Consider the following 24,390-nt stretch of genomic DNA (forward strand, 5'->3'; position numbering starts at 1 on the left):
CCCAGCATGCACCTGTCGGCAGACGACGGGCGGGGAACTGGTTAGAACCATAAATATATCGGACGACAGGCCCTTCTTCTTTCAGGTCCTTGTGTGTTTTCTATGTTTTTAATGGTATGAGGCCTTAAGAAGAAGCCAGCACTCTTGTGATTTTATGTTCCTGTTAAGCCATGTTTGTATATATTATTTGCACTCAAGTGGGATTTGGAGTTTATCGTGTTCATTTGAGGATCACTGCTCAGTTGAAAAGATTTCACCACGGCCTCGGTGGGCCTTTTTTTTAAAAGAATTTGATCATTTCCAGCCACCATTCTTAGCTCAAGCTTGAAAAGTCTGTTTAGAGGTAAAAGCATTAACACGTCTTTCAGTTGTATATCACATGAAGGTTTATTTAACGTGGTTGTTTTGTGTGTTTAAAATGTGTTTAACATATGTGGTTCACACACTGGCCAGCAGGTGGGAGTATTAGCTTAGGAAAGAAAAATGAAAGTTCATCCTAACTACTTGTTTATATTCTATTATGTCGACACAAGGGAGCGTCGAGCTTCGGGCTTGACTCCTGTGACCCTTCAGTGGTGTTATCCGTCGATCCAACCAGCCCCTCCCCCTCAGCTACTGCACTTTTACTCTTATTTAACCTTTTGTTTTCGTGACGCCACTATCCGAAGCATACTTAACGAGAACATTTAGCATAACGTGTGCCTGTTGCGATGATGTCAGCTAACATTTCGACTCCAGATTTTTAATTTATGTAGCAGTCGCTTTCCATATGTGTGAGACCCACAGAAGGGAATCCAAATGAAGCCAAAAGTGATATTTTTCATTTTGTGCTAATTAACTCTAACATATTTAACAAATGAAGTTTCAGTTTAATGATTGTAGGAGTACAGAGAGGAGGAAAGAAGGGACATCTGAACTGTTTGTCTTTAGATTTAGATTTGTAAAGCAGAAGGTTCATGTTTTGTGTCTTTCTTTGGCTTAAATATGAAATGTCCAGTCACTTCCTCACGTCTCCCCTCTCAGATCATGATCCTCTGTAAACTACTCATGGCTATTATTCAGTTGCCTCTTTTTTTTTCAAAATAAAGCAATGGAAACAAAGCCACTGACTTACCCACTGGTGTATTATTACGCATACTTGAAATTTGAAAGTCCTGCAGGCCTGCAAATGATGCAATGTTTGCTTTTTGTTCTTTCTTACAGTAAGTGCATTTAAAATATGAAAAAAAAAGATCAGGTGCACCCAAACATTAGATTCAGTCATTGTGTACTGAGATTTTGTTCAGCACTTCCAAGCAACTCTGAAGTCACATGGTAGAAACACCCAGCCTGCATCCCCCTCACATGGGACAGATCTTGATGCTGTCAGAGCTGGAGCTGAACTGGCCGAGGGCGAAGTCCAGACCCACCCCGACTCCGCTGCCCACCCCGAAGGCAGCGTACAGCGGCTGGGTGAAGTTGGCGTGGAACGTGTGGAGGTGCGTCATGCTCTCTGCCACGCTGTAGAAGGCCAGCGTCCCCATGGACAGGTCCAGGTAGAGGCCCAGGCGGGGGGAGTAGGTGACCGGGATGTCCTTCTTCTCGTTGTCGTGCATGGCTGAGCAGCAGGTGTCCGACAGCTCCAGGGTCCAGGACCGGGCGTTGTAACCGAGCCCCGACCGGGCGTCTGAGCCCTTCCTGTTCAGCGCCCCGTAGGCTACGCCCATAGAGGAGCCCCGGCCTCTCCATTCCACCTCCCAGTAACAGCGCTGGGCGTACAGCGGGCCCGCGCACATCACCTGGGTCCAGCCGTCAAAGCGCTGGGGTGTGTCGGGATAGGGCTGCGCCGCCCCCTGCAGGGTGGCTTTAGTGTTGCCCTCGGAGAGAGCCAGCCGACGGTGGGCCGTGCCGGGGTCAAGGGTCAAGGTCACGGCGTCTGGAGGGTTTAATGGACAATTATTCACATATTCTGGAAAATAATGAATTAAAGTTCATGTTTGACCTGGTTTGTCCAAAATAAAAGTCCGCTTATGAACCTCTTTTACATGGATCGTGTTTGAAATTGCATACCAACATTATTTATACTAAGTATGATGTAAAATTGAGTATCATCAATCATTTTCAGCCTACTAGACATACTCTGCCAATCCACCAACTGCCCTAAAATGCATTGTGGCTCCTCCGACTGTCGCATTGCTTTAAACATCTGATGTTGTAAAAAAAATGATATTTCTGTGTTTTTGTTTAGTTTTTTATCCCGTCGCAGTGTTTTTCAGTGCTCAGTAATGCAACAGTAACATCTAAAAAGTAATACTCTGGGTAAACATTGAGACTCACACTGCAGGAACTCCTCTCTGCTCCTCGGCTCTGGGGCCTGGATACTGTCAAGGTTGATTTCTCTCACTAAAAAAACGGAACAATGTGTCGATTATTTGCACTTTTCATTTACGCTTCTTGCCTCAGAATGGAAATGCCGTGAAGACAAAGTTACATTAACTCACATGCAGGGAAAGCAGGAGCGTGATTCATCGGGCCGGGGGTGGGCAAGTCCAAAAAGAGGCCAGGGTTGACTGTCCAATGACAAAATAATGTCAGACACATTCCTATTAACAAACACTGGTTCGTGTTGAAGTGATAGGATTGGAAGGAGCCAAAAGAATAACATGAATTTGACATATATAAAGTAAATCTTACTTTCTATTGGTGTTTCCGGCACAGCAGCCATCCCCCCTGATGAGTGGACACAAGTCACACACTTAGACACGTTGAAACAACATCAACATGCTACGTAACTATGCTGAGATAGAGACATTTTCTGGGGTAAACCGATCACTTTGAAATATACAGATTTACAAAATATAGTCTACTGGTATCTGTGCCTTTCACTACTTTGCTGCTTGTACTGATGATATTGGATCAGAGAGGAGAGTATGGGAGTCGGATCGGATCTTACATGGGTTTCCTCCTGGTGATGGTGCGTTAGTGGCAGGGGTAGCTGGGGTGGTGCCGCGCCGATGGGAGCGGAAGAGGCTGCTGATCGACGCCATCCGACTGAAACCTGACCCTGAACCAGGCAGAGATGGAAAACAAAAGAGGTGTCGCATGAGCTTTTTATTGTTGGTGGCAGCAATTGGTGACAATATGGAGGATGGAGGGTTTTTTTGTCAAAAGGATGGTATTGTACCTCCAGATGATGCTGGTGCTGGAGTTGGTGCTGGAGCTGGAGCTGGAGCTGGAGCTGGAGCTGGAGCTGGAGCTTGGGTGGCTGGGATTGGAGTGGGAGTGGGAGTAGGGGTCGGGGCCGGGGCCACAGCGGGGGCAGCCTGGCTCTGACTGGACCTGCTCCACAGAGACTGAGACTCTCTGCGGCTGGGAGTGGGGCTAGGAGTGGGGCTGGGCCTTGTGCTGGGTCTGGGGTTGGTCTCCCTCACTGTTTGGAGTTAGAGAAAGTTTGGGTTCAGCTTACTAAATCACTTCATTAACTATCCAGAAACTGTGGAAGAAGTTAAAGAACATTTCTTCTTCACTTTTAGAAAATGAGGAGCTGGCATTTACACCAACATTCTTGCAGTGGAAAGTCGCATTATCATCAGATAGGGAAGTCACGCTAACAGAGTGAACATACCTGTTTCTCTTTCCTCTCTCCTCTGTCTTTCCCGGACTCGGGGTGAGCTTGTGTTTCCCCGGTCTGCTACAAGGAAGAAGCATATTTTAAAACACGCACACACATTTTACTGCTCCAGCCATGGCAGTGACTTAAGGGGGTTTTCTAAACAGCACACACACAAAGCCTCACCTCGTGGCGTGTCTCTACTCCTCACGTCTTGACTTTTGACGCCTATACCTAAATGATGGAATGTCATGTTTAGCATGGACTGCATATTGTGTTACTTTTGATATTGTCACATGACAGTGTAGATTACCAGGTCCGCGTCTGTCTGTACTCCGCGCTCCCACTGAGATAGTGGGTGTAGCAGCTGTGACAGAAATCGTGTATACATTAAAACCAGTATAGGAGATGATAAAGGGAAGTGATGATGGATGAAATGTAGAGTTAAAGACACTGGACAGACCTGGGGAACGGGTGTTTGTGTTGCGAGAACCCAGGCCAGAAAACACTATAGGAAAAAAGGGGAAATACGGAATTAGTTTTTTGAAACGATGACTTTCATTTGTCCTCTAAAGGTTCCATATTGGAAAAAGTAATTTTTCCATTTATTTCTTTATTATTAATCAGGTCAAGACTGTATATAAACACTGTGAAAGTATCAAAATGTTCAACCCGTAGAGAAATGCACACAGTACATATTCAGAAACAGTGCATTAAACAAGGTTATGATGTCACAACTATACTATATATAGGTAGAAATTTCAGCCTCAGTGTTATTACAGTCATTCCCTGGCCCCAATGACAATAATAATGTATTGTGTGAACATTAAAGCATGTTAATATGTTCCAAAAATATGAACAATAAAACAATAAGAGCATGAACCTGAAAATGAGCACAATGCAGGACTTTTAGTATATTTATTAAAAAACAAAATCCGAACTCACATTTAAAAATCCCTCCTTTCAGCCCTGCGTTCCGGTTGGCTGGATGAGACAAAGGGAAGTCATTGTTAAGCAAGAAGACTCAACACAACTCCCGTTTTTCTAAGATTCATGTTGAAAAGAAAAGGTTTTTGAACTTACAGTCTCCCAAGGTGAACAGAGTTGTGTCATTGACTAGAAGAGAACAGACGATAAGGTGAAGATGAGACATAGATGGAGACAAAGGTAGGACGAAACAAGATACTAAGACTCTTGTGACAGACCTTGTTTGGTGATCCTGCCCAGCTCCTGGTTGCACAGGTCCTCGACTCGGTCTCTGAGATCTAGGACGGCATCTCGTGCGGGCTCAAAGGTAGCTTCTGGATTGACCACCACAGTGGGCAGGTCCCCGCACTCCAGGGGACTGCACATGGACTCGAACGTCTAAAGGAAAATATGGTGGTTAGTTATTATAGACTATAGCTACAGCAGTCCATAAGAGATAATCGAGTGTATCATATCATTTAGTTTAGTTTAGTATCGTATTGTAACGTATCGCAACGTATCGTATCGCAACGTATCGTATCGCGTCGTATCGTATAATTTCCCATCTCTTTGTATCATTCCGTTTAATTTCATATGGCTTTGTCCTTGGTCCAGCATACCTCCAGGTAGAAAATGTGGTCCTCACAGCGCGCCAGGCCCTTCATCTCTTTCTCCCTCTTCTTCAGCTCCTTGATTTCAGCCTCCAGACTGTCAACGACCTCCTGAGCCTGGCCCATCTTCTCCAGACCGGCCTGATCCAGCACCTCCTCCAGCAGCTCCTGCAGACGCTCCACCGAGCGCTGCAGCTCCGACAGCACCTGCTCCGTGTCGTCATGTACCCTGTCTGCAGAGTGCTGGCGAGAGACAGTAAGGGAATCATGTCTCAGCAGGTCAAAATAATGCCCACATGACCCCTATCTGAAATAACTATCGCAGGGTTTATGGGAAATGTAGTTTTCATTTTGGGGGAGTTAGTGCAACCAACCCACCTTCATCACCTCCATCATCTTCTTCATGTCCTTCAGCTCCTGCTCTCTGTCTTTCAGCCTCTGCTGATTCTCCGTCTGCAGCTCGGACATAACTTTCTGAGACAGAGAGCATAAGGACACGACATCAACACAATCCCCATCTATGTCACACAAGCGTGAGGAGACAACATAATGAGGGTGGAGCGTTATGAATGGGCAGGAATGTAGTTAGGAATGTCCTCAGCCTGGCTGGAGACACAGTCAGACACAAAAGGAGAGAGGACGACACCCTCATACACACACACACACACACACACACACACACCCACACACACCCAGGACAGTTAGCAGGGTAATATACGGTACATACACAGTATTGATTGTCACCTGTTCTAGAAACAGCTGCTCACTTTTCAAGTGTGTTCAGCTTTACACCTCTTACCAAGGACTTCACACAAACCAAACGCATTATTTCGATATTGGATCACATAACAATAAACTGGTAGAGGGCCATCATTTTTGCAGCTTCTCATCTGGTGCCTCGGGCCAGTGCAGCATCCATTCTTACCTGTTTCTCCAAGCGCTCAGCCTTGGTGGACACACACTCGTGGCCTTTGTGCATGTTGCTGGTGCACAGCCAGCAGACGAATATTTTACACTGGCGACAGAAGAACTCCTGCAGGTACTTGTGCTCGGTGCAGATCTTCTCAGCCAGATTGCTCGTGGGTGCGATCAGCTCATGCTGCTTCAGGGACTTCTTGGTCTGGTGGGGCTTCAGATGGGCATCGCAGAATGAGCTCATACACACCAGGCAGCTCTTGACCGCCGCTCGCTGTTCTCCTTTGCACATGTCGCACGCCACAGCTGAGGAGGAGAGCTTCCTTTTGGATCTGGATGAGGAGGGGGCAGCCGCACGGGCGCTTCGCATAGATTCACGCACGTCAGCTTTGCGGGCCCCTTTACGAAGCTGCTCTACAGCCTCGGCCAGCATGGTGTTCCTGGACAGGGAGGGCTTGGGGCAGAAGGTCTGGCGGCATTGTGGGCAGCTGTAGACCCCCTTGGGGTCATCCTTGCTCCAGTAGTCCTTGATGCAGGCCATGCAGTAGCTGTGCCCACAGGGGATGGTGACTGGATCATTTGGGAGATCCAGACACACAGGGCAGTTAAATTGCTCATCTGTCCACAGATTAGCACTCATGCTGACACCGTGGGACACAATGGACAGAAGAAACAGAGAACTGAAAACAGAGAGATGGTGACTCAGCGATAATCCAAACAGCAATCAGAACAGTGGAAGAGAAAGATGCAGACCTGTAGAGAAAGAAGTCTTGCCTGGACTGATGGGAGGGAGCTGATGTCTCTCAGGTGAGAGCAGGGAGAGGTGAGCTTGGGCGGGGCCAGAGCCACCAGGCAGGTCGAGCGGGGAAAACGGGTGTCGGTGGAAAACTGCTGAATGCCAAGAGAGTAAAGGTGTGAATGAACTGATTATTTTATCATTTCACTAAAGCGGTGTATTCAGATCTTTTACTTTAGTCAACACAACAATACCACAATGTCAAAATACTCTACTCTATAACTACAAGTAAAATCCAGCATTTCCATAAAACCCTAAGTAAAGTACAGAAGAACCCTATGTCTATAAATGTACTTAATGTGACAAATGTATGCAGTGAAAATCTGAATAACTTCTTAACACTTAATCTTTGCTTTGTGAAATATTAGCTCGTCTTATCTCTTTGGACACAGCTGCTGTGGGGAGTAACTGTAGGAATATCATTTACATGGGAGGAACAGCGTGTGGCTGTCAGAGCTGCAGATTTTGCTCTCTGATTTATTTTCTTTTTAGTTAAATTATGGAATTGAACAATTGGACAATTGAAATGTGTTGGGTTCAAATTGTGTCCAGATAAGTTTGGTTTAGCCCTTTAATGTGAATAAAATCCTATTTGAAGGACTATTCAAAAAAAAAATAGTGATGAGGAATATAATTTAACATAACAAAGCCCTGTATATATCAAAGCTAAGTGGGCTAGAAGCAGTGATTACATCTGACCATTTCCATATACCTATCATAATGGTCCCTATAGGGCATGGGTGTCAAAGTGATCCAGTAAAGGGCCGTGTGGCTGCGGGTTTGCATACCAACCAAGCAAGAACACACCTGACTCGACTTACGCAATCACCTGAACTGTCTTCACACAGTTGATTTGTTGGACCAGGTGTGTTTTTGATTGGTTGGAATGAAAACCTGCAGCCACACAGCCCTTTACTGGATCAGTTTGACACCCCTGCTATAGGGTGATAACTAAAATATACACTAAGCATAACTTTTCACTAGGTGGCAGTGTTACACCTATGTTTAATAGCTTCAGTTTAAAAATCAGACCATAGACTGTAGAACAATCAGACTGTAAACACTAAAACTACAGACTGTAAAATAATAATAATAATAATAATAATAATAAATATATATTTATGTGTGTGTGTGTGTATATATATATAACTATCAGGATCATAGTTTTATTATTTGAGACTGCTGATCCATCCCTATTCCATAGATGCATACTGCCCCTCAACTGCCTTTTGGTGTGAACAGAAGGACAGTAAAACTGCTAACCCTGACCTGTGTGTGTCTCCACACGTGCTAGGAAGTGTCATTAGTGCAAGAAAATTATATATTATATATAATTATATAGTTGTATATATATATATACATAATCATTATTGTTTTTACAGTCTATCTTCCATGCCTGCTGAAGCACCCTGTGGCCAAAGAGTATTCAACTGTCAAGAGAGTTCCTACATCCCAACCAATCAAAAATGAGACACTAAATACAATAATTTAGACAGAATTATGTGGTATATCGGCTACTTAAACCTAGCATAGCATAACATTGTTGCCAACCTATATAGCAGTACCAAATAAGACTTTAATGCACCGAAGGTAAGTCAACTGGAGGGCCGAGTCTACCCAAACGATGTTTAAGGCGAACACGGAAGTTCACAGACGGGAAACCTCTTGCACCTAGCTTGAACAGCTAGCTACTCAGCAGCGCAGAGCTGTAGAGTCACGCTTGTTTTGCTAACTTTCTTTCATTAATGAGCGTCTTTAAAGTTTGACCAGATGTCAGAGAAAACGGTGAAACGTCCAGGAGTTGGGGTCGGGGTGCTGGTGACGGACCCAGCACACCCAGGCTGCGTTCTCCTGGGGAAACGAAGGAGCGCGATGGGCAAAGGGACGTACCAGCTCCCCGGTGGCCACTTGGAGTTCGGGTAGGTGACTCCCATTCACAAATCCGACCGCGTCTGTGCGTGACGCAAGGTCCTCCAGACACTGGCCCTCATTCCTGTTAACTCAGCATTTCTTCTGATGCAAAACACACATTACAATGGAATAATATATATATATATGAGCAAGTTTATCAAGCCGAATTCTCACAAAGTGTTCAGCAAATATTAAGACATGCTCTGAATGTGCATTGTTACAAGTGCCTGCCAAATAAGTGTCATCAAATACTAATTTGCCATATTTTAAATGCAGTTTAGTGTGAGGTATTTAGTAATCATTTTGAGATGCTGCTTCTTCTTAAACAAGACAATTTGTTTATAACTTATACTGCACTGTAACTTCTATTATTTTGATGTTGTTGTTTTTATCTTTTCTAATTATTTGATCTGAATTCTTTTACATCTAATTGTCATTTAATGTTTTTCTTCCCAATGCTGTTAATGTTTCATATAAAGCACTTTTAAATACCTTGTTGTTGAAAGGTGCTATAATATATAAAGACAGAGTAACCTTCCAGCTACTTGAGGAGTATGTGGGCATGTAAATGTCATTTCCATTGTTATGGAGGCAATAAACTTAGTGGGGCGGTGACTCGGCTGGGTCGCCGGTTCGAGTCCCTGTGTTCATTTCATCTCCTGGGCACTGCCGAGGTGCTGTTGAGCAAGGCACCGAACTCCAAACTGGTCGGGGCGCTGAACCTTCGGCAGCCCCCTCGCTCTGACATCTCTCCATTAATTGCATGTATATAGGTCCTGTTTGTGCATGTGTGTGTACTTCGGGCCTGTGTGTGTGTAACCTGAATAATAACAGAGTGAAAAAATTTAACTTCCCTTGCGGATAAATAAAAGTATTTCTTCTTCTTCTTGACTTCCCCAATGTACTGTTACATGTTATCTGACATGTGTATGATGACTTCCAGTGGATGTGACACTCATTTCTATGTTACCGAAAGAGAGACGTGGGAGGACTGTGCTCACAGAGAGGTGTTGGAGGAAGCAGGCGTGCGCTTGGTGAACGTCTTCTTTGCGTCAGTGGTGAACTCCATCCGAGTGGAGGAGCGGTACCACTACGTCACCATCATCATGCAGGGAGAGCTGGACAGGAAGCAGTCAGGAGAGCCGGTGAACCTGGAGCCAGAGAAAAACGAGAGTATGTGAAGTCAAATTCGGTTTTTCACACATTGGAAATGGAAAATCGTTATTCCCACCCACCCGGGCAGTTGATGACATGTGGATCTATCCCTCCCAGGTTGGACATGGACACGCTGGGACCAGTTTCCCCCGGAGGAGCAGCTCTTCTTACCGCTAGCTGGTCTGAGACAACAAGGCTTCCAGCCGTTCGGGAACACAGTAATACGCACTGGAACTCAGCTCTGAAACTCCACTTTACATTAGGACGCTTTTATTCTTCCCCACAGGATAAACCTCTCAAAAGCTCAACTTCATGCTGGCGTACATGCCCTTTTTCTCAAACATCATCTTTTCTGTTACATACTGTTATTTTTGACAATATTAAGCACTCATTAGAAATGTATTAGGAGGAAATCACGACACACAACAAAGTGATTCAACAAATAAAATGCAATTTTCGATGGATGGTCGAATGGGCTTCACAGATTTTTCAAACACACCAACACAACAAGAATTTATTCTCTGTAGTTTATTTCTCTTTGGCCCCAGATAATGTTATTTAATTATCAATAATATAAAAATGGACATGGGAATATTCTAATGCCTCAACCATTGTCTGCGATATGACATGTATGTAAGACATTTCAGATCACTTCACAACAGTCATATAATAGTTTGAACAAAGGGTGCATTATAATTTATCATCAGATACATTTCCAAACTATCAATGATAGAAATCACGCTCACGCCACATTAAGAAGTGGAACTTAGAGCCTAAACTACATATTAGTGCCACATTCGTAAGAGGACTGGAACTGAAAGCAATAAAGCTTTTGTCAGTTTCCCTCGTGCCTTTTTTCCCTCCTCATATCAGGGTGGTGCTGGTGACACCCACTGTCAACAGAATGGTCCACATGGTTGCAGCAGCGGTTGCCACGGCACCGTTAAAGGTCTTGTCGTGTGCGTAGGTGATGATGTGCAGCGCTCCACTGTAGGCCTCCTCACAGGCCGGCTGGATCTGATCCTCGGGAAGCTCGAAGCCGTATTGCCCCTTATCTCTCAGCTCAAACGTGAAGGAGAAGGGGATACCCTGCATCCGGGCCCAGTCTCTGGATGAACCAGAGTTTGGGTCTGTGGAACACAGGTACGCATTTGACCGTGTCAGCCCCGTAGCCACGCTGCTGCTACGTCTAAAAAGTGATAAATCTGTGGCCAGCAGTTAAGTGCAGACTTACACAATACATCTGGTGAGGTTCCTACAGTGTAGTTCATCCCGTGGACGCTCCTGATGGCGTCTGCCGCGCCCAAACCCACCTCCATCTGTGGAACCAGCCATTAGCTTTTGTCATACAGGAAATGTAGATTTAACTTTTCTGCACCTTCATCAGTATTAATAACAGAAATCGATGCTTCTTTCACATTTCTTGGTGCTGTGGCTGCTGACAGAATAATCTGGCAAAATGAGCAGAAAATGAAAACTGTCACAGACGCGTGAGAATGCGAGTGCATACTTGTGGTGATATGTTTGATATCCACTGTGGTGGGGGAGTGTTAAATGCTTCTGCACCCAGCCAGAACAGTGGGATATGTCTGATGGAGCTATGTGGAGTGAACAAGTGCTGTTACCCAGGGTTGTTTACAGCAGAACTACAGTTTAATGTGCACTTTGTCTTTCAAAGCTCCTATATTGTGCTTATTTTCAGGTTCAATTGTATTTTGGGTTTCTACAAGAACATGATTTTTCTAATACTCGCTGTTTGAGTATACCTGTATTCACCCTCTGTCTTAATCTGTCATACACTCGTGTGTGTGTGTGTGTGGTTTATATACACTGTGCGATGTCCTAATGCATTTTGCTATACCGTTCAAATGCACTGTATATCCAACAAATAATATTACATCCAAAACTACTACTTGAACTATATTAATACTAACGTGAGTACCTTAGTGATTGTTACACTCTGTCTCTTTTTCTGTGGGTTATTGTGATCTGCATAAGCTCAGTTTCTATGACAATATGCTATGACTATTCTCTTTATTAATGCAGAAGCATGCAGTGATAATCAGGCCATAAAGATGCACATACGCTTTTTTAAAATCCTGATTTACGTGACATGTGAATTACTGTGTTTGCATGTTCATTCTCGGAAATGTGTAAAACATGCATCACTGTGTCTGCACATGTAAATACCAGCTCCTGGTAGTTGGGGGCGGTGAAGTTGGGGTGTCCATAGGGAACCAGGAGCAGCTGGCCGTAGGAGTGGATGGTGAGGAAACACAGGAACTCGTCCTTCCGGCTCCCTACAAAATATGTTACGGCCTGTGCCTCGGGCTCGGACACAGGTCGGCTCCCGCAGTAGATGTTCGAGTAGCAGTTAAACGATACTCCGACGGCTGTGAAAGCAGTCAAAGACATGGGGTTATCTTAATCCAATGTTGTAGTGACATCACTTCTTCCAAGTCAATGCTAAGATGCGTTCAAATGCAATACAGACTCTAACGGCGCAGATACACAAATTAGATATGACTTTCGCTAACATTGCAAAAAAGGACATTGCCTTGGCGGAGGTCTGTGTTCTCGGAGTGCCCTACTAGACACCGAAGCAACGGGCTGTGTAAATAAGGAGATGGAGAACTGCATAGAGACTTACTGCCCCAGTTGGCGTCAAAGTTGCGATTGAGATCGATGCCGTAAGAGTCGCAGCCTGGAGGTCCCGGTTTTCTGTTCTTCCGCCACAGTCGAGTCTACGGATCAAAATGCTCCGTTAAATCAGCTGTTTCTGGACGTTCTATCCATTTAGTAAGAAATAAAATGAGCACTTGTACAACTACATACTTCTTTTCTGCCTGTTTGTTATCATTCTTCCGTTCATCTTATTTTTAAAATGAGATGATGTTGTACTTGGGTCATGTTAAGCATCAAAAAACAATTTATTCCCTGATTGAATTGGAGCTCGTTGGGACTGAACTGCCGTGGCTTTAATAACGTATAATTCACTCATATCCTGCTCATCTGTGGCTTGAGAGCTCGAGGCACAACTCAGAAACCCTAGAGAATGAATTGGATGAAAACCCATCCCGAGCACTGACTGTGTTGTCCTTCCAAGAGAAGATGTAGCCGTCCATGTTGAGCACCGGCGTGACATAGAAGTCCATGTTCTTCATCATTTCTTGCATTTTGGGGTCTGTTTTGTGTGCTTGCAGGATCTGATTTGAAAATAAGGATCATATGAGGGGTCAGATTGATGTGCTGAGTGATATGGAGGATATGACCCTGTTTGAAAACTCAAACCATCATAGTCTTAGTTAGTTAATTCATTAGTTGAATTCAAATGACCATGTGTCTCTTACCTGTCTGACAAAGTACTGACAGAAGGCCGGGGCGATCCATTCCCTGGCATGTATACCGCAGTCCATCCAGATGGCTTTCTTTTTCTCTCCAGTGTTTTGGCCAATCTGGAAAGCAAATTCATATGGCTTCTTATTTGTCTACTGTACTGGACAAACACACAAAATAGCAATAACCTCCAATATCCTTCTGGTATTTTCCATAGCAACACTTAACGGTTTCAAAGTTGGATTACCTTGAGCAGGCTAATAACCCTATTCTCATAGGTCTGTCCGTAATCCACTAAGGTCACAATATCGCTGTGATCCTTCGCAATCTGAGCCATCCAGTTGGTGATCTGTAGGTGGGAATACATTACATGTCAGAGTGTGTGTTTGTGTATCGGCGTGGTAAAGGAAAGTGTGTGAGAGCAGCGATCGGGTCTTCTCACCTCGGGCATGGGATGATATTTGTAGTAGTCGTGCTCTGCTCTGTTGCACACACCAAAGTACACGAGACACATGAGGAGAAGTAACTGTCAGGTGTGTCACACCTCGATCATACTGTATGTTGTACTTGGAAAATCATCATACTGGTGCTAACCAACTATTTCAGACTCTTCCACAGTAAACGTCCCCAGCTTTGTTGTGTTTGCCTTCCGTCTGTTAGTATTTGACACAAACTGCCACTGTATCATTTCTCGAATCAAACTTACCTCTCTGATGTGGCTGCTCCCACTGCTAAAAGCAGCAGCACGAGGCTCAATCTCATAGAGTTACGCATCGCCACTTTGTCAAAGTTAGCTCCTTGTTTGCAACTGTTGGTGATACCGACCCAAGACTGACACGAGCTTTTATAGAAGACGTCCATCAGATAAAGATACACCTTTGACTCAGCCATGGATCACCGGCAGCACACACGGTATCATTGTGATGGTTAATGATTTATCTGAGCCTACTTCACATCACACTGGTGATGACGCTTTTGTTTCACGTCCATATTTGCTGTTATTCATTTTCATTTATTCCTCAGGGTCAGATGATCTACAAGTTGATAAAAACAGCCATAAAAATAAACTGGAGGCACATTCAGTAACACTAAAAAGCGTATTTCTGCTGCTGTTATCTGCGTTTTCCCCTCCCCTTCCTGTACAACATTTTGTGTTTACCAACTGCTAACTTTAATTTCATCGCATCCCCCTTCAGCTCACTTCATGATTTTAACATACCTATTAGTGGAGCTGTAAAAGGCTGTGAAGTCAGTGCAGTTTGTGGTGAAAATTGACAAAGTGCGAGTCCTATTTAGTCCTGCCTGTTATGACCCTTCCTCAGAAACAGAAAGACTCATCAGAAAGACAAATTCACATGACATAGTATATAAATATCATACTGTTGTTTAATTCATAGAACTGCTCAACACTTGCTGCAATGGTTTCCTGGGTCCAGCCTGGAAAAATGAAATAGCCTCTGTTTTTATAATATGAATATGAGTTGAAAGATGTGAGCGAGAAGATTAGATAAGGTACATTAAGTCATGACAACTAACTGACTAATGAAAACGGGCAAAGGTCCACATGCTGGGTCATAAATGCAGATGTTGCTGTTATTCTGTTATTTAACAAAGGGCACATGAGGTTGGGTGATATACCCAGTGGCGTTTCCAGTGGCCATGGCAAAGCGTACCTGAACGAATGGCATGTGATATGCGTTACCAACTAATGCAGAAAATCCTGTTTGCATCCATTGTTGTTTATAGACCTGCTTGATCCAACCTAGAACAGTTACCATATTATTCACTCTTTTCTATTCCACTTTAACCTAACACCGTCAACAGAAGCCATGATTATTTTATTAATTCGGTAATTATGTTCAGGATAGGTTATACATTTGATCCGTTTCCAGTTGAGTAAAGCCCGGATCACGTATCACTCATGATTTATCATTTAGTTTGATACGTCATCTGCGGGAGCGTTCACAGCCTGTTAAAGCTGGATCACTCAGTTTATGTACAGCTGCTTTGATCTGAATCAAACAGTCATAATGTGAAAATAATAACTTTGTATCCATGGTAATAGCCAAGGTGTGACTTTGTTATTAAAGGTGTCTCTTAAAAAGACTGTGACCGACTGTGGTAACTGTTCATGTTTAAATGTTTTAAGAGTCACTGTTCAGAGTGAAACATTGAGATTTCCTGTCAACTTCATGTCAACTTCCTATGAGAGTGAGCTGCGGGAGAATAACTGTAGTTGGCTGACAGCTAATAATAGCCAATGCTAACTGCTGGTTGGTTTCTGGTCAGGCTAACAAGCTAACGTTAGTAATGTGTAGTTCGTGTACTTTTAACTGCTCCTAAGTGCTAAATTAAGTTTTGACACTCTCAGCAGAGAAGTCGACATAACTTAAACAATAAATTACAATAACTATAGCTATGACCTGAGTCCTGAGGATATCAACGACAGGTTGTGGCGTGCACATGTATGCCGTTTTCAAGACATTTGCGGACCAGAGATAAGTTCTTACGGCCACAGTCCAATTACAAACTGGTCCTGTATCAGCAGTTTGGCTGATACAGTCATCACTGACTGAGCAGCATTTGTCCCGACTCTGTGTTCATGAACTTCACCAACAACCAGATCTGGGGTGGCCAATGAGATTTCAAAACCGCCATTGGATATACCCTGTCAATAGAAAGTTGTATTACCTTTTATACAGTCTATGTGTATTACCAATAGTCGTATTTTATGTCAATGTAGTAGTGATAGTTGGAAGATACTGGAGCGTTCCTAGGTTTCCCGCTTTGTATGTGACCTGGTCCGATGTTCCCCAGTTGTCACTGTACGCATGCTAGCACAAAACAACCCAAACTAAATGGTAAACATATGCCTGCTAAACATCAATATGTTAGCATTATCACTGTACGCATGGTAGCACGCTAACATACTTAACTAAATGGTAAACCTATGCCTGCTAAACATCAATATGTTAGCATTATCACTGTACACATTGTAGCACGCTAACACACTTAACTACATGGTAAACCTATGCCTGCTAAACATCAATATGTTAGCATTATCACTGTACACATTGTAGCACGCTAACACACTTAACTACATGGTAAATGTTATGCCTGCTAATGCATGCTGAATTAGCATTTAGTACAGCCTCACAGAGTACCTAGCACCTAAAACCTTTAGCTATTGTATGCTAAACATGATTTTATTTTGAAATCCCTTCATTGACCTTGAGGAAAAAACAGTAGTTTATAGTTTCATATCAGTGCTAAACTTATCATATGATATGGTTATATCATATACTTTAATGGAAATGATGTCTTGTGCAATCTCACTGTCCATTGAACCCTCTCAATCAGTCGGCAATATTTCACATATGAGCAGCTGCAATACAGCAATAGATTATTTGGCATTTAAAACACATTAGATTTTAGTCTTCATGATCGACCGGAGGCAAGAACAATGTTTTATTAATCAGTGAGGCCGAAATGTAGCTGGTCAACATCTGTGCTCAGGTGGATTGCATGACATTACAGATTCGATCTAATCTAGTTTTTCATTTTTAGAATAACAAACTATAATGGAAACCCTGCAGTGCCCTGTTGGAGAGCCCTCATTGTGGTCTTCAAATGCTGCATTTGGTTTATTTTGGTGCTAAATGGCTTTAATGTCTGCATGGCAGCTCCCAAACATCGCCTGTGACGCAGTCTGTGGATTCTGTTGTGATGCGCTTTTAATTGTTTTTTCATCTGTGGCTGCTTTTGTTGCTTCTTCTGATGGAGAGTGAGCGTTTGTGGCTGCTTTTAGTCTTTAAAGCATGTTATTTCCTGTGTGCCGAAGGGACCTTACCCAGGAAACAAACTAGTGAATAAGAGATGTAATAGCTGTCAACATATAAAGTAAAATCACTTTTGTGCAAAGAGATCAATGATGTATGAGTTGCAAACTTCAATATTACATGATTACATTGTTGCTGCCTCAGTCTTCACAACAGGGCTCGATTTTCAAAACTCTGGACACACAATCACACACAATGAAAGATCTCTATCAAAGTAGGTACAGTTGTATGTTTGTTTTAATTTAAAACCTTATATATTTGAATTTGTTTTTATTTTACTATTTACAGTATTCTACAGGCTACACGGTGGTGTAGTGGTCCCGGCCTGGGACTTTCTGTGTGGAGTTTGCATGTTCTCCCTGCGTATGCGTGGGTTTTCTCCGGGTTCTCCGGTTTCCTCCCACAGTCCAAAGTCCCACGTGTCTCTAAAAAAATTGCCCGTAGGTGTGAATGGTTGTCTGTCTCTGTCTGTCTCTATGTGCCCTGCGATAGACTGGCGTCCTGTCCAGGGTGTACCCCGCCTCACGCCCGATGTCAGCTGGGATCGGCTCCAGCCCCCCCGCGACCCCGACCCCGGGATAAGCGGTTGAAGATGAATGAATGAACAGTATGCTACAATACTGCTGTAATGCAGCAAACATTAAACCACGACCCACACTGCTGGAAAACCAGAATACTTTGAACATTTTTTTTTGGAGTCATCGAAAGAAAAATAAATGGCACTTAATTCCCTCTGTCTACTTCTTTTTCACCTGGTGCATTACAGTACAACCTTTATACTCAGTAATAAGCATTGAAACTTGTGCTGAGGTAGAAGGATGTTTGCTTCTTTTAAGCCCAGAACTTAATTTATACTGATGTTACGTTAGCACAAGACCCTCCTGGGACAATTGAGGAATCTATTATCCGGTACAGAGCTATCCTGAGCAAAGCAAAATATAGATTAGGTGTTAGAACAGGCTCTTCAAACTGCTTATGAAAAGGATTGGTGGGAAGAATGTATCAGTGCCTCTCACTCCCTTTTCTTTGTAATAGATTTAAAGAAAATGCGGATCAGAATCAGATACTACACAGACAAAAGAGAACACCTATAAACAAGCTGATCTGTCAGCTGTAACTTCTATGACTGTTCTAATATCGCTACGTATAGCAAAGGAGTTAAGGACAATTGTGAAATGTCATATCTCTAAAGACCATGGTCTTTAGAGATATGACATTTCAGTTTTTGTTGGGGTTGCCATCCGAAGCAGGGGTTTTAGACTACTGAAGAGCAAAGTTACTAAATAGCTTTCTTTTCCAAGAAGGTGCGTGCTATTAAATAGGATCCAAGAAAAAAGCATGAAAGCTGGGTCATGACCGAAAGAACGAGGTCGCGGGTACAAGCGGCTGAAATGGGTTTTCTCCGGAGGGTGGCTGGAGTCTCCCTTAGAGAGACTCCCTAGGGAGGTGTTCCAGGCACGTCCAGCTGGGAGGAGGCCTCGGGGAAGACCCAGGACCAGGTGGAGAGATTATATCTCCACACTGGCCTGGAAACGCCTCGGGATCCCCCAGTTAGAGCTGGTTAATGTGGCCCGGGAAAGGGAAGTTTGGGGTCCCCTGCTAAAGCTGCTGCCCCCGCGACCCGATCCCGGATAAGAGATTGAAGATGAGATGAGATAGGATGAGATGAAAAAAGCTGTAACGCAATCTTCAGAGTACTTCCCAAGCAAAGACTTACTGCAAAAATGAAAGAAAATGAGAGCATAAATGTATGGCAGCCACTGATAAATAACTTACCCAATGATTTGAGTGACTTAATTTAAAGAGGAATTGACACGGTAGACTGAAAAGCGCCAAAGGCCCTTCTCAGAGTCACCTAATGAATGATTTGCATGCAAAGTGCTGCAGGAATGAGTCCTTAAACCCGTAAATATGTCAGCATTTTTCAATACCAGCTCCCTCGTCTCTGGTTTTTTGAATGTAATTTTGGTTAGAAGCCATAAATAAGGTCATTGATAACACAAGTCTAAGGTATTTTAAGGTTTTGTTCTAAAATACGCCAGTAAATACATCACTCATGAACTTCAAGCTTGTATGTGTCTTTAAAAAGGCTTACAATTGTTGCTTCCAATTGGCTAAATGAGACTATAAAAGTAACTGCGCCTACAGGTCAAATCAGTTGGAAGCTAGTGGGTGGTGTAGATTATTCATAGCCTAACGCTTTTTATTTCCAGTGATTACATTTACACTACATTTGTCAAGATTATCATGCTGAACAAAACTGGTATCAACTGGAACGACCCCCGAGGTCGGATTTCTGACGATCCACACAACCCCATTTAGTTGACATTTAAAGATGGCTGCCCCGGTGGTAAACAGTAAAGAAGCTTCTGTGATAATCCTTTATTAACACTTTTTACCATCTGCTGTCACAACAAGTCAGTTATATACATAGTATTGTATGTATATATGGAAATGCTGGCATAGTGTAATTTACATTTTTTCATGTGTTTCATGTGCTAACAACTGCTAACCGTAGCCTGGTAGTTTCGGCGGGTGTTTTTTCAGACTTTGTAACGGAAACGCTGGTAACTTGGGTTTGCCGTTATTACCATCTCCAACTTCCGACATCTGAGGTAAATGGAGCGTACCATCAGTATCATATATTATCATACATGTTAGCCACAAAGCTTATTTTCTGCAATAATCCAAAATCCAATTGAAAAATCCCATTGGCTTTTTGACAAGTGAACTCAGGGTGACGCTAACTTCCCGCTCGGCCTACAAAAATGTCATCCCAGCAGCATTTTGCTCTAGGAATATTGGTAAATGTGTGTAAAATCTATCTTTCTATGATACATGTGTGTGTTAATGACTGCTTATTACTCTACTTATGTCCTTCATATGCATGTGTTTATTATTTTATCAAACTCAGGTCTGTAACAAGAATGACAATGTTATTGTTGTGAAAATAATAAAATTTCATTCTATAAAAATGAAGAAGTTTTACCAGATGAACAGTCATTCTGACATAAAAGACACTGCTCTCTATGGAAAAGTGCTGCCAAGCAAAGTCAGCTATTATGTTCTGTTTAAAATCTGTCCCACCAGCAGATGTCAGTAGAACGCTGAGGTAGGATCAAATATGTGGTGCATATTTTAATAAAAAGCAAGTGGACACTGTCAACTAAAAATTGGTGTTACCTGGTATTCTTTTCAAGCCCTCACCAACATCTGCACTGTGCTTTATAATGCACGTATAAACCCTTTAAGGTCAATAGGAGTGCAGCCTTTTCTTTATTCAGATGTGTCTCTGTCTGTCTGTCTGTCTGTCTGTGTGGCTGCTTATACCCTGGCAGTAAAACGCTTTGCTTGTTAACTATGCTTCAGCAACTCAAGTCTTTGTTCCCACTCCTTTGCTGACATGTGCATCGTGTCTATTCAGAAGCTGCTCATAAGATATAGAGACAGGACCCGTCTCAGTTTCGGCACTGTGTGCACAAACCTGGGTGTGTGTGTGTGTGTGTGTGTGTGCCCCAGACAAAGAATAGTACTACACATCATGCGCTGTTTCTTCATAATGATGGATGAAAGCACTAATGCTTTTGGATGAGAGAGACAGGGCACTCTGTTGCACTCAGACACAAGCTTACGACATGTCATTCTGTCTGTCTGTCTGTCTGATGTCAGAGTGTGCAAACATAATATTACCTTAACTCCTCTTAATGCTTGGTATAAGGAACATGCACTGCTGAGAGAAGAGATTATCCCTGAATATAGTTGTTTGTTGCGACTTTATGAACTCAAACATTCCTTTCTTTCAAGCTTGGTGCTCGTTTAAACAAACATTGCATCACTTTGCAGTTTTCATCTGACATTTTATGGTCCAGCTGTTTATTTCAGCACCAGAGAGGATCGTTTTATGAGGTGCAGTTAAATTGGAGAGCGCATGTGGTGAGGAGAAGCTGTGTCAACATCTGGACGGACTGCAAAGCTGAGGGTTACCAGCAACATTTTGGAGCATTCAATCCTGAAGGGTTCTTATGGGTCGGTGGGCTTTAAGTGAGCACCATTACTCTAGAAGTGTGTCCTATATTAGCATTTTTAAGTGTCTGATTTATAGTTGTAGAAAGTTATTTACTCATAGAACAGGGACTAGACTAGCGTATAGGACATTTTCTGTGTTTGATTTATTTTTCTTAATGCTATACTAAGCTAACCGTCTCCTGGCTCTGGCTTCATACTTAACGGACAGTCATCAGTGTGGTATTGATCTTCTGGGTGTGTTTCCTCAAATGTCCAGCTTTTCTTTTAAGTGTGAAGCTACAGCCAGGAGTCATTTAAAAGACTGTCAGCAAGGGAAAATGTAAAGATGATAATTTGAGTTAATTAGGGAGCTTAAGAGGTGCTGGTATGTCTTTTTTTTTAATCCTTTGACAGACCAAGGCTGGCATTTCTCCCTGCTTTCAATCATGTGCTAAAATAAGATAATCACATCACAGGATCAGGAGAATATCCTTGGGTGGACGGGATGTCAAACATTTTCAAGTCAAAGACAAATACACCTAAGGCCACCGACTCCTATTAAGGTAGATTTTCTTTTTCTCACATGGGAAAGTTCCACTTGGTTATTTTCAAATATCTGTCTGTCTGCACTCAACACGAGGAGATAATAATCATAATGAGACAAGTGATTACAGTCAGTGGTCATAATGCCTAAAAAATAATTATCCAGGGAAATCAATTGAGTTTTTACCTTGCAGGGAAGCCTTGCGAAACGTTTTAAGGACTGTGGAACATTTCCGTACTCCTAGTTTTAATCAAAAATAGAGATTTTAAAATGTTGGCAAGTTTTTTTAAACCGGATATGATCATGTAAAGCATTAAAGTCAGTTAAGCTGTGGCCTTTGTTCTGTGATTCCATTACAGAAGTGGCATTGCATATTTTCAATAAAGACTCACTAATAAATGTGAATCGCGAGCGTACAGAAAAGGTCACAATCAACTGCACAGTTGATATCATTTACATATTTGGAAGAGTAACAGCGGGTTAGCACTGACTGGGAATCTTGCAAGAAAACACACAGATAATCTATTTTAAAACGATATAAAAGACCTATTATATATCATATAAATGATCTGGTCAATTAGATAAAGCAATCCCTGCTTGCAAACCCTTTTCATTTACCTGCCCCTCTTCCTGCTGTTCTCCTGGAGTTTCAGTTCCGGTCATTTCTACAGGGGTAAAATAGATCAAAGCCTGCAACTCCTCTATATTTATTAGAAAAATCCTAGTGTCACTGCTGCTTGTGATTGTTTTAAACATATGGCCTGCACATACACACTGAAATGAGAAATGTGCTCCTGGAGGAAACCGCCAGACAGCTGCTGGCCCTTGTGTGGACATATCGTAATGCTTCCCAATGTAAACCTGCCGTAAGGGTCCTAGAATTGATCCCTGTGGAACACCGCGTGTGACGGCTACTGGATCTGATACGGTTCCTTTAATATCTAGATACGAGTGTCCAGTTAATTCTATTTCAACTCCCATTGGTTAACTATGACCTGGATGAATGGAAATATCCACAGTCATCTAGATACAAGGTAATCCCACCCAGTAGTATCACATTTATTACATACAATTATTTTATTTACTGTACTTAATTGCCTTTCGAGGTCCATTAGGTGGTTTTATGTTATTTTTGGACTGTTAGTAGTGAGAGGGAAACTTCATTTGACTTGTGTCTTTTGGGCGACATTATAAGGCAATGTGGCTCCACTACGGAAAAATTAAAAGCTCACGTATGTTATTATTGTGTCCAAAAGTGGTTCACACAACAATGATCCCACACCATTCGACTGCGGATGCAGCAAATAATCATTTTCTGAAAGATAAGTTCTCCTGTTTCTAGCTTTAGGAAAATGTATGTATGTTTATTAGTATTGACTCTAGCTATCCTGGGGCACTCGTACATTTTTTGAATGGGCGGACTGACATTTCCCTTTATGCAAATAGGCAACTTTAGTGCTTCACCTGTGCGGTCTTTGCTTCAGTGGATTTTTTGCACAAGGAATTTCAGTTCTACTAACGTATTAATGCCCACACTCTAGCAGAGCAGGATGCTCTGACACCCTGGAGTCTCAGAAGGTGAATAGTTGCTCATCTTATCAGACATGCTGGTCATGACCTGTGTGAAGACACAACGTTTCTGAAAATCAATGTGGAAGCCGCTGCCAAACAACAATGGAGGTTCAAGAGAAAGCATAAAGGAATGACTTTTGGCAATCCTTTAATAATCTGTTATCTTAAAAAATGTGGGAGGAACACCAGCACATGTTAGCCAAGCTGAAGCAACACACATACACGCACACCTCCCACACAATGGCAGTATAAAAGCAGTAACAGCAGCGGCAGCAGCACTTGTTAAACCATCAGCGGGACCGACAGCAACCATCAAAGAAATCACAAAGACAAATACCCAAACCCTCCAACCCCACAGTGCAAACTAACTCCCCCTCCACCCCCGCCGCCTCCAGACATTTTTCAAAGCATCAGTATGATTTCTCAAGCGGTAACACACAAACTACATCCTGAGGCACTCTGAGATCATTCCCCATAAACAAAGACATCACACTGCACACCAGGAGCCCCAGAACCTCTCACCTTACTCCTGCGGGTTGGCCAAACAGCCAAATGGAAAAAAACTTAACAGTTTTTCCACAGGCTACAGATAATGGCCAAGCCATTCTCATTTGAAACAAAGTGTAAACAAGTCAGTGGCATTGACAAAAGTAGGATTCAAAAACACAGGATGTGCAACGTCTATTCATCTTCCAAACAAACAATTGGTATCCGTGGCGTCATCCCCTTCCTTAAATCACCACACCATTTAGGGAAAGGTATCCTCCTTTAAACCTGGCAGAACTGTAGCTCTTTGTCCCCACTGATGATCCCCCCTGACATCTCGCAAGACCTGGAGGTCGTTTTACGAGAGCAGAGAAATCACCAGCAACCATTCCTCGAGAGAAAGAGATCGTCCGTTTATCGATTTGCTGAAATGGCACGATATTAAAACAATTTATTGAAAGTGGAGTTCTAATATAACCGGTGACACTGTAATTAAGGGAGAGAGATGTGGGAGAACGTGTGGGCCAAAAAGGGCAGAGTCCCGTTTTTCTATATTTGGAGCTTTCAAAACCGAATGTCTTTTATATCTTTGAGTATAACAATTACATAATATCACACAAAGTCCCTTTCGATGGTCCAGTCTCAGCTTTTCTCTCCTGTGCTAT

The 24,390-nt window shown here is 42.8% G+C and overlaps 3 protein-coding genes across 4 annotated transcripts; 1 reads left to right on the top strand and 2 right to left on the bottom strand.

Annotated features, from left to right (window-relative positions):
- Positions 1-1,336: 1,336 nt before the first annotated feature.
- On the bottom strand, positions 1,337-6,843 carry trim25l (tripartite motif containing 25, like). 2 transcript variants are annotated; one of them, XM_083938114.1, is made up of 16 exons: positions 6,092-6,843; positions 5,545-5,640; positions 5,176-5,409; positions 4,795-4,954; positions 4,673-4,705; positions 4,535-4,573; positions 4,053-4,097; positions 3,903-3,956; positions 3,776-3,823; positions 3,605-3,667; positions 3,164-3,409; positions 2,933-3,043; positions 2,674-2,709; positions 2,481-2,549; positions 2,317-2,382; positions 1,337-1,915 (listed from the first exon to the last, which is right to left on the bottom strand). In XM_083938114.1, exons 1-16 carry the CDS (start codon positions 6,719-6,721, stop codon positions 1,341-1,343), a joined length of 2,505 nt encoding a protein of 834 aa, XP_083794240.1. In that variant the 5' UTR covers positions 6,722-6,843; the 3' UTR covers positions 1,337-1,340. The 2 variants fall into 2 exon arrangements, with proteins under 2 accessions (XP_083794240.1, XP_083794239.1); XM_083938113.1 differs by having other exon boundaries at positions 3,605-3,670.
- A 1,714-nt stretch (positions 6,844-8,557) lies between these two features.
- On the top strand, positions 8,558-10,361 carry nudt15 (nudix (nucleoside diphosphate linked moiety X)-type motif 15). The gene is made up of 3 exons (XM_083938296.1): positions 8,558-8,796; positions 9,765-9,961; positions 10,061-10,361. The coding sequence occupies exons 1-3, from the start codon at positions 8,648-8,650 to the stop codon at positions 10,186-10,188; spliced, it is 474 nt and encodes a 157-aa protein (XP_083794422.1). The 5' UTR covers positions 8,558-8,647; the 3' UTR covers positions 10,189-10,361.
- A 191-nt stretch (positions 10,362-10,552) lies between these two features.
- LOC310964506 (carboxypeptidase O-like) lies at positions 10,553-13,372 on the bottom strand. Its single transcript, XM_083937653.1, has 6 exons — positions 13,294-13,372; positions 13,033-13,149; positions 12,594-12,687; positions 12,134-12,336; positions 11,178-11,262; positions 10,553-11,073 (listed from the first exon to the last, which is right to left on the bottom strand). The coding sequence occupies exons 1-6, from the start codon at positions 13,357-13,359 to the stop codon at positions 10,808-10,810; spliced, it is 831 nt and encodes a 276-aa protein (XP_083793779.1). The 5' UTR covers positions 13,360-13,372; the 3' UTR covers positions 10,553-10,807.
- Between the last annotated feature and the right edge of the window lie 11,018 nt (positions 13,373-24,390).

Source organism: Echiichthys vipera, assembly GCF_963691815.1.
Source record: "Echiichthys vipera genome assembly, chromosome: 23".
Taxonomy (NCBI): domain Eukaryota; kingdom Metazoa; phylum Chordata; class Actinopteri; order Perciformes; family Trachinidae; genus Echiichthys; species Echiichthys vipera.